At 45.3% G+C, this 9,648-nt stretch overlaps 1 protein-coding gene across 2 annotated transcripts; it reads right to left on the bottom strand.

The window, feature by feature from the left end:
• Nucleotides 1–3,551: 3,551 nt before the first annotated feature.
• On the bottom strand, nt 3,552–7,118 carry SVBP (small vasohibin binding protein). 2 transcript variants are annotated; one of them, XM_054721380.1, is made up of 3 exons: nt 7,044–7,118; nt 6,121–6,266; nt 3,552–3,974 (listed from the first exon to the last, which is right to left on the bottom strand). In XM_054721380.1, the coding sequence occupies exons 2-3, from the start codon at nt 6,232–6,234 to the stop codon at nt 3,888–3,890; spliced, it is 201 nt and encodes a 66-aa protein (XP_054577355.1). In that variant the 5' UTR covers nt 6,235–6,266; nt 7,044–7,118; the 3' UTR covers nt 3,552–3,887. The 2 variants fall into 2 exon arrangements, with proteins under 2 accessions (XP_054577355.1, XP_054577356.1); XM_054721381.1 differs by lacking the exon at nt 7,044–7,118 and adding an exon at nt 6,615–6,635.
• Between the last annotated feature and the right edge of the window lie 2,530 nt (nt 7,119–9,648).

The raw sequence follows: 9,648 nt of genomic DNA, 5'->3' as shown, positions 1-9,648 counted from the left end.
CTTCTGGCTTCTGCGTGGTTTGTGCCAGCCTGCTGGGCCAAGACTTGCCTTATCCTCACTAAATCTTTCCTTGTTCCTGTATTGTGCTTGTGGTAGGTACATGGTGTCTCAAACCAGAACAGCCCACAGTAGGGCCAGCAGCCTTCCTTCCTTCCCCTTTATTCAGGGATCTGAATCCCTTCAGGACAATAGTTGTTCATGTCAGATGGAACAGATTTTTTTCCAAGCTCACTTTGGGCCAGGTTTGCATTCCAGCTCTATTACCACGAAGGTTAATCCCTTGGAAAGGAAAATCATCAGAATTGTTATAGCTCCAGTAATGGGTTGGGACTCAGTTCACTAAGGCATTTTTTTATTTTTTTTTGTTTTGTTAATCCTCACCTGAGGATATTTTTCCATCAATTTTTAGAGAGAGTGGAAGGGAGGGGGAAAGGCAGAGAGACAGAAACATCTATGTGAGAGAGACACATCTATTGGTTGCCTCCTGCATGCACCCTGACCAGGTCCTGGGATTGAGCCTGCAACTAAAGTACAAGCCTTTGACCAGAATTGAACCCAGGACCCTTCAGTCTGTAGGCCAATACTCTATCCACTGAGCCAAACTGGCTAGGGCTCTGTGTTTCATTTAAAAAAAAAAATCTGTTTTTATTGATTTCAGAGAGTGGAAGGGAGATGGAGAGAGAGAGATAGAAACATCAACGAGAGATACATTGATTGGCTGCCTCTTGACGTCCCCTACTAGGATCAAGTCCACAACCGGGGCATGCGCCCTGACTGGGAATCGAACCGTGACCTCCTGGTTCATGGGACAATGCTCAACCAGCCATATAGCAAAAAATTTTTTTTCACTTACAGTTGATATTCAATATTACACTAGTTTCAGGTGTACAACCCAATGATTAGACATTTATATAGCTTACAAAGTCTAGTCTACTAGATAAGTCTAGCCTACTACCCACCTGGCAGCATACATAGTTGTTACATTATTGACTATATTCCCTGTGCTCTACTTTATATCCCATGACTATTTTGTAACTACCAATTTGCACATCTTAATTCCTTCACCTTTTTTTACCCAGCCCACACCTCCCTGCCATCTGGCCACCATCTCTATGAGTTTGTTTCTGTTTTGTTTGTTCTTTTATTTTGTTTTTTAGATTCCACATATAAGTGAAATCATATGGTGTTTGTCTTTCTATGTCTGACTTATTCTAAACATACCATGTTGTCGAAAATGGTAAGACTTCATTGTTGATACCTGAGTAATATTCCATTGCATATATGTACCACCTCTTCTTTATCCAATCATCTATCAATGGACACCTAGGTTGCTTCCATATCTTGGCTATTGTAAATAATGCTGCAATGAATTTACATACTCTGGCTCCATAAACCAGAGCTAGTCATAGGACAATCAGGTTGCCCAACTTGAAATTCTGTAATTATTTCAATAGTCAAAGCTTCTTTCTGCCTTTTGCTTCGATGTAGAGATTAGTCATATTGGAAGCTTGAAGGATCATTTGGATTCTAGGCACTCATTATATGCTTTTTTCCTAAGGTCTAAAATACTAAACTCTAGATATTCAAAATGCCACTTCATATTCTAAAATCCAAAGGGAATAGAATAAACAATATTGTATGGAACCCTAAAGTTACACCTCAAAAAAGAACATAGGCCCACTGAAAGCAGCAAACCCCAGCACTCTCTTGACTTTTACCTCCAGGTGGTATACAAAGGATTGTTGGCTGTCCACCTTTTCCTCGGCTGGGCACCAGAGTACTTTTTGCCTCAGGACTAACTACTTGAAATTTGCAGCACAATGTATATGGCAAATATACATTCAATCTGAATTTAGGATTTAAAAATAAAAATCCAGAGAAGTCCACATTGCTCTGATTTGGCTCTACAGGAACACAGTCCCTCTCCCTCCCCACTGCTCTCTAATCATATTTTTTTTTCTTAAATATATTTTATTGTTTTTTTACAGAGAGGAAGGGAGAGGGATAGAGAGCTAGAAACATCGATGAGAGAGAAACATCGATCAGCTGCCTCCTGCACACCTCCCATCGGGGATGTGCCCGCAACCAAGGTACATGCCCTTGACCGGAATCGAACCTGGGACCCTTCAGTCCGCAGCCCAATGCTCTATCCACTGTGCCAAACCGGTTTTGGCTAATCATATTTCAATCACATACATTTTTTTCAGAATTAGATGACTATGTCTGTGTCTCACTATTTTGTAACTTCCTTCATAAACATGCTTTTGGATTTCTGCTGTCTGCCAATACCTGGCATTCAAAAAGGTTTACTTTGGAAGATGAATTGATTTATTTGCACATTCCAGAGAGCTATATACAACGTTAGTATAATGTAGTACAAATCTTACAAACATCATGAGCTCAGACATTCCAGCATGAAGATCCCCATCATAAATCTGTTTCTAGGCCTGGTAAAGTCACTGCCAAATGAAAAAGCAATGCCTGCCCTCTTCTCCTGCTGGTGCAGGCCTGCTGCTAGCTGTCCACATTCGCAAGGTGAGAGGACCCTGGCTTACAGCTCTGACCCTGAGTGGCAGCTCAACGGGGAGTCAAGGGGCACAGATTTACACTCTGTGGCTACAAATGGAGGATCAGGGGGCTGCAGAGTTTCAGCCCCAGGAAGAATGAGAACTGGAAGCAGCCACATTCTTTCTCTCTCTCTCTTTCACTCCCCTCCTGAAGGAGCAAGGGTTCCCTCTGCTCACCTCACTTTTCCTCTCTTATTTTTTATTTATTTATTTTTTAATTTCTTTATTGATTAAGGTGTCACATATTTGTCCTCATCCCCCCATTCCCATCCCACACCCCTCCCCACGGATGCCCCCACCCTCCTGTTGTCCTTAACCATTGGTTAGGCTCGTATGCATGCACACAAGTCCTGTGGTTGATCTCTCCCCACTACCTCCACCCTCTCCTATCCTCCCTCTAAGGCCCTATAGTCCGATTGATGCCTCCTTGTTTCTGGGTCTGTTCTTGTTCATCAGTCTATGTTCTTCATCATTTCCCCTAGACGAGTGAGATAATGTGTTACTAGAAATATACTTATAAGAACCGAATGTGAGATGAGCAATAATAGTTATGCTGACAGGCAAATGAATCAGTCTGTCGTGAGTTTCTTTCTGGACCAACAGTTCTTTTGAGACCCAATTTCAATGTCCACCAGTTCCTTATGTGTACATGTCAGCACTGACTTTTCAGTTCTGGATGGTGGACAAATGGTGGTAATGCAGGTCCGACTCCCTCTGGTTTGGTCTTGCCCGGACCCAGGGGTGCGGCCTCACCCAGACTCAGGGGCGCGAGGCCTCACTCGGACCCGGGATACAACCTCACCCGGACTCAGGGGCGCATGGCCTCACCCGGACCCAGGGGCGCGCGGCCTCATCCAGACCCGTGGGCGTGCGGCCTCACCCGGACCCGGGGGCGTGCGGCCTCAGCCTCACCCACTTTTCCTCTCTTATAACATTGATCCATTTCTTACAGCTAGGCACCCCCAACTAAAGTATGAGCAAATGCACATTTTATTAGTATTTTATTTGTATTTTTGGAGATGTAGTTTCACAAGAAACACTGATTTTTCTCAAACAATAGAAAAAGGTTTAAAAAATAAGAGTATTATCTTAGGAGAATACAACAAGTCGCTTCAGCAAGCATTGGGCCAATTCAAATTGGAGGAACCAGTGAAGCAGAAGTTACATATAGGAAGTTCAGTTTTTATCCAGTTTTAGGAAAAACACAAATGCCTTCTTGTCTAGTTCTGTCAGGCTCCACATGGGCCATCTCAGCTTAAAACTGGTACTGAGCTCACAGACAAAGCCTCAGGGGTCCCATCTCGTTTGAACACCGGTGGCTCACTCTCCAGGAGGCTGCATCTGTTTACAGAACTCATCAAACTGCTGCTGCTCCAGTTCGGTCATGACTCTGTTAAGGGCATAAATCTAATGGGAGAAAAAGATGTGTTAGCAATGGAGGCAGCTGCTCAACCAATCTTCAGACACAACAGGCGGCGCCATGTGAAAGTGCCAGAACTGCACCAGTAAGGGAACAGGAGAAGCAGATGTTCATTCCCTTTGGGGAATTAGGAAAGCAGTGAAACAGGTGACTTAATCTGGCCTTTAAAGGATCTGTAGGATTTGAACAGATAGAGACTGGGGAAGGGACTTGATAGGTGATTGGGGGGAAGAGGGAGTATTATGATTAAATAAATATAATGGAAAAATACAGGATTCGTTCTGGAAACTTCAAGTATGCTAATATGAAGGATATTATAGAGGAGAGTTGGGGAACTGGAGAAAGCAAGAAGAGTATGTCAGGGACTTAAATGCCATGCCAAGGAACCTGGACTTTATCTGGCCGACTCTGGAAAGCCACCAAAGGTAGGTGTGCAGGGAGCAACCTGATTATATCTGGGCTTTGGGAAAGATAACTGGAGACCATGTGAGGGATGGAGTGGGGGGAGGAGAAATTACAGGCCACATAGGAGGCATCTATTACATCGGTGAGAACAGGACCCAGGGCAGACAGTGGGCTGGAACAAAAAATGCAACAGATAGTCTAAGGTGAAGAGCAGGGACTCTACCTTATTCCTCATCTTTCTTTATCCTTGTAGTCTCAACCTGTCCACTAAAGAACAGACACATCACGTAACTTCCCAATTTGTAGGACAAAAAGAAAAAGAAGGGAATGTTTGTGTTTAGGGCAGTGGTCGGCAAACTCATTAACAGTACAACGATTGAAATTTCTTTTGAGAGCCAAATTTTTTAAACTTAAACTATATAGGTAGGTACATTGTTATTAACTTAATTAGGGTACTCCTAAGCTGGCCTTTGCTAAAAACTCTAGGGGCCAAAGAGCCGCATGTGGCTCGCGAGCCGCAGTTTGCCGACCACTGGTTTAGGGAAAATAACTTGATAATTAAAAAGACAAGAAAGGGCCGAAACCGGTTTGGCTCAGTGGATAGAGCGTCAGCCTGCGGACTCAAGGGTCCCAGGTTCGATTCCGGTCAAGGGCATGTACCTTGGTTGCGGGCACATCCCCAATAGGGGGTGTGTAAGAGGCAGCTGATCGATGTTTCTCTCTCATCGATGTCTCTAACTCTCTGTCCCTCTCTCTTCCTCTCTGTAAAAAAATCAATAAAATATATTTAAAAAAAAAAAGACAAGAAAGGGGCAAATAAAGAAATTGAGAAGTGAGACACATAGAAAATAAGAGCAGAATTCATGGAAAAGAAGCCCAATGTACAATAGAGAGAATCACCAACAGGTGGTTCTCTGAAAATGCTAAAGCAAACCTCCAACATGACTGATCAAGACAAAAAGGGGGTAGGCACAAACAATACTATTAGAATTTAAACACACACACACACCACATAAGTACTGATGGAATAGAGATTACAGCAAACATTATGAACTTGGTGTCCATAAGTTTGAAAAGGTAAATGAAATAAATTCCTAGAAAGTAAAATGATCAAAACTGACTAGAGTAAATAGTAAGCTTGAATGGTCCTATAATCTTTTTCCATAAAAAATTTTTTTATTGTGATAAAATCCTCTAATCTTTAAGGAAAATGGAATTCCACAGTGACGAAAACAGTCACAAACAACAACACAAATAATTCTAAAAAGATATAATACTGGCCTGGCTGGTGTGGCTCAGGTGGTTATGGGCGATAGTTTCAACCTTTTATTCCCAAACTGATGGTACGTGTTGACTGACCAAAGGGCACACTGGTGGGTGCAGAGCTTGGGCCTCTCCTTCTCCCGGCCAAATGCAGAACATCTGGGCTGGGGTGTCTGCCACATGCTCTCTCTCACTGACCCCTCCCTCACATGTCCCTTTTCTTTCTCCTTTCTTCCTTCCCTCAGGTCCCTAGCACAAACGCTCGGCCCCAGGAGTCATCTGGAGACCTGACACTAACTTGGCTGTCACTTCACCATTCTGGACCTCAACCATCATCTCTCTAAACCTGGAGGACACCCGTTTTGCCTGCAGGCGGGTAGGGCTCCCCATCACAGTTCCACTCTTTCTCTATTCTGCCTCATCTCCAGCAGATGATAGGTATACAGGCCCCCTCCTCCGTCTCACCTCTGCTCTTTGTCTTTGCTTCAGCTCCTGCTGGGCTGATTTCTGCTTGGCCTTCTCAACTCGGCTGACAGGTTCTTTAACTTTGGACTTTTCTTTACGTGCAGGTGGATCCATGACTTGGCTTCTGAATACTTCTTCGTTCTGACCTGGATGGTACAGAAAGATGGAACAGAAAGGAAGGAAAGGAAGGGGGGAGGGAGGGAAAGAAGGAGGGGGAAAAAAAATAAAGAGTTGCCAGTCATTGGCCTAATCCCTTAGCTCCGCCCTTTCCTTTGACAGGTGAGGCGGCGTGGCCCGACGGAAAGGGTGCTGCATTTGGAGGAGTAAGACCTGTCTCCCAACGCCACGACCTCGCTGGGCGTCCCCACGCACATCGCCCTATTCTGGGCCTTAGTTTTCTGTCTGCAAAATGGGACAACAGTCTATTCCCTGGCCTCCTTCCAGGAGCTCCTGTGTGAGGACCATGTGGAAACCCATGTGGAAGCGTTTCATACACCGGTGCGTGCTGTACCCGACATGGGACTGTGATAATTATGAAGACACCAAGGCCAGAGTCTGCGGCAAGCCAGCCCCAGTCTCGCAGGGGGAGGCCCGAGCCTCGCGCCGTCGCCAGCCTCCGGGCCAGGGCTTTGCCACCTCTGCCCCGCGGGACAGCTGCGTCCCAGTCCGGCCGGCAGGGCCCCGCCCTCCGCCGTCCGCGCCGGCCGAGCCACCGCCCCCCGCCGCCTGGCCCGCCCCCCGCCGCCCCGCCCGGCCCGGCCCCAGGGGAGCCTCCCTCCCACCGCTGCGGGCTCCGGCTGCAAAATGGCGGCAGAGGCGGGCGGCGCTCGGGAATCGGCACCTTCCCTCCCCGGCCTCAGGTCTTTGGGGCCCCGCCGCGTCGTGGACACCGCCCCACGAGGGGGATCCTCGCCTTTCCCTACCTCCCGGCCTGGAGTCCCGAGCGCGGCGCCTCAGATTGGGCGGGGCCTGGGCGGGGCCGGCGCTCTCCGAGGCCCCGCCCCCAGGCAGGCCGCGCGTGCGCAGAGGGCTTATCTGAGTGCCTGGCGTAGGCTTTAGGGCTGGGGCTGGGCGGGCAGAAGGGCGGGATGGGGGGGTGGCAGAGGGGCGGGCGGCGGGGCGGGGGGGGGGGGGGGGGGGCAGCGGGGCAGGAGCGGTTTAACAAAAGTTTTTCCCGGGAATATTTTGTGGGACAGCTGCTAGGCTTTGAAGGGTGAGATCTGAAACCTGGGACTAGAATTGTAACTTGTTGAGTCTCAGTTTCTTAATTCAAAAAGCGGGGGTGGGGATTGCTGTCTTCTTGATTTCTAGCTTTAATGTTAGGAAGATCAAGTGAGATCCCGTTTGCCACAGTACTTTGAAAAAGGATATCGTCCACAGTCCAGAAAAAAAAAATAAAAAAAGCTGGCTCTCATTTTTCATTCATTAGATTATCAAGGATTGAAGAAAATGGTAGATAAATGCTTTGACAACAGAAATCCTGTTCAGTGCAGCAACAAAAACAACTAACAACAATAATAGCCACCTCTCTTCTGGGCATTTTATGTTCCAGGCACTGTTCTTAGAGCTTCACATTTCTTAACTCATGTATTTCTCATAATAAGTTTGTGTAATAATGTATATGTATAATAATATATGATTATTATCCCCATTTTATAGATAGAGGAACAAAGGCATTGAGAAGTTAAGTGACTTGTCCAAGGTCACACAGCTAGTTAAGTGTCCCAGCAAGTATTTCAGCCAGGATTCTAGGTAAGACAGTGAAAACATATTCAGGCCCATTACCTTTGTTTCTTTTGAAACAAATGATGGATGCTAAGCAAACAGGGTGTAGTCTAGATGGACACACAATTTCAAAGTGTAAATTGTCACAACTTGTTGGAAATCAGTTTAGTGCTACATATTGAAAGCCTTAAAAATGAGCACAACCTCACAAATAGACAAATACTGCATGATTCTATTTATATGAGATGTCTAAAATAGTCAAACTGCTGGAAAGTAAAATGGTGATTGCCAGGGGCTGGGAGAGGGGGGAAAAGGAAGTTGTTCAATGGATAGAGAGTTTTGCAAGATGAAAAAGTCCTAGAGATCTGTTACAGAACAGTGTGACTATAAAAATGATTAAGTGCCCTTTTAAATCAGATTTAAAAAAGAGAATAGCCCAGCTGGGGTGGCTCAGTGGTTGAGGGTGGACCTATGAACCAGGAGGTCAGGGCACATGCCTGGGTTTTGGGCTCAATCCCCAGTGTGGGGCATGCAGGAGGCAGCCAATCAATGATTCTGTCTCATCATTTCTCCCAGAGAAATTCTTACACATGTGAACCATGAAACATGGATCAAGAATGTGCAAAGCAGCACTGTTTGTAAAAGCAAAAGACCAGAAACAACCCACATTTTTACCATCAAGGAAATGGACAATTTGTTGATATATTCATGCAATGGCCTACCACACAGCGGTGAATGAATGTACTGGAGGGAATGGACAAGCTGTTGGTATATTCAGGCAATGGCCTACCACACAGCAGTGAATGAATGTAGTGAAGCTCTGTGAATTAGTCTGGATGAATTTCAGTCTCTTAATTTACACTTCACCCAAAGCAGAGTGTTTGAGACAAATCTTTCCATATTTAGGAAGTGATCCCAGGAATCAGAAATGGTGAGAAGAAAAGGAAGAAAAAACAATAAAAGGTGCATTATTGAGCTACTGATGACTGTGGGCTACTGTGCTCATTCCACTGGGAACTCTTCTGAAGAATACAGTTCAGAACTGTCCCTCTGAGGTGCGAGGCTGGAGCGTTTTCCTCTATCTCCTGTCCCCGCAGGTTGATCCCCTGAGGTATTAACTTTCCTGAACCCCTGAGCTGCACACAGATCAAACAGCCTACCCAAGCTTTGTAGAGAGCCCGAGTGAGATGAGCAAAGAACTGCTGTGGCCTTTGGGGGTGGCATGCTGGCAGCTTGTTGGCAAGTTTCAGTTACCCCGAAATCGAGTGGGTTGAGGGACATGGTTTGGGCCACCACAGGTGTCAGCTAGGCTCAGAAATGAATGTTGACTGAAAAAAGGAAATTACGGAGAATTAGGTATAATGTGCTCCATTTTTATAAGGTTCAAAAATACGCAAAAGTATATAATGCTTTGGGGTTTTCCCCATATATATTTTATTATTTAAATATTATGTGATATGTGCTTCTTGTAAAAACCATGAAGAGTAAAGGTGAAAGTTTCCTCTCTCTCCCCTTCCATCAATTTCATTGCCTTTTCCAGAAAGAACCATTTTTAAAATTTATTTAAAGATTGTGTACAATAGTTTATACACAATCTCGTATTGGTTATATTACTTTCAGGTGTACAATATAGTGATTTGACATTTTTATACCTTACCACAAGATCACCCCACTAATTCTAGGAATCATCTGTCACGTGTGCATGTATCACAATATTATTGACTATATTCCCCTTCACCTTTTTCGTCCATCCCTCCACACCATCCCTTTTGGTAACCATCCTGTTAGTCTCTATTTCTATGA

The sequence above is a fragment of the Eptesicus fuscus genome, chromosome 9, assembly GCF_027574615.1.
Source record: "Eptesicus fuscus isolate TK198812 chromosome 9, DD_ASM_mEF_20220401, whole genome shotgun sequence".
NCBI classification, from domain to species: Eukaryota; Metazoa; Chordata; class Mammalia; order Chiroptera; family Vespertilionidae; genus Eptesicus; species Eptesicus fuscus.
Note: the sequence above shows the minus strand (reverse complement) of the source record. Positions and strands in the feature narration are given on the sequence as shown.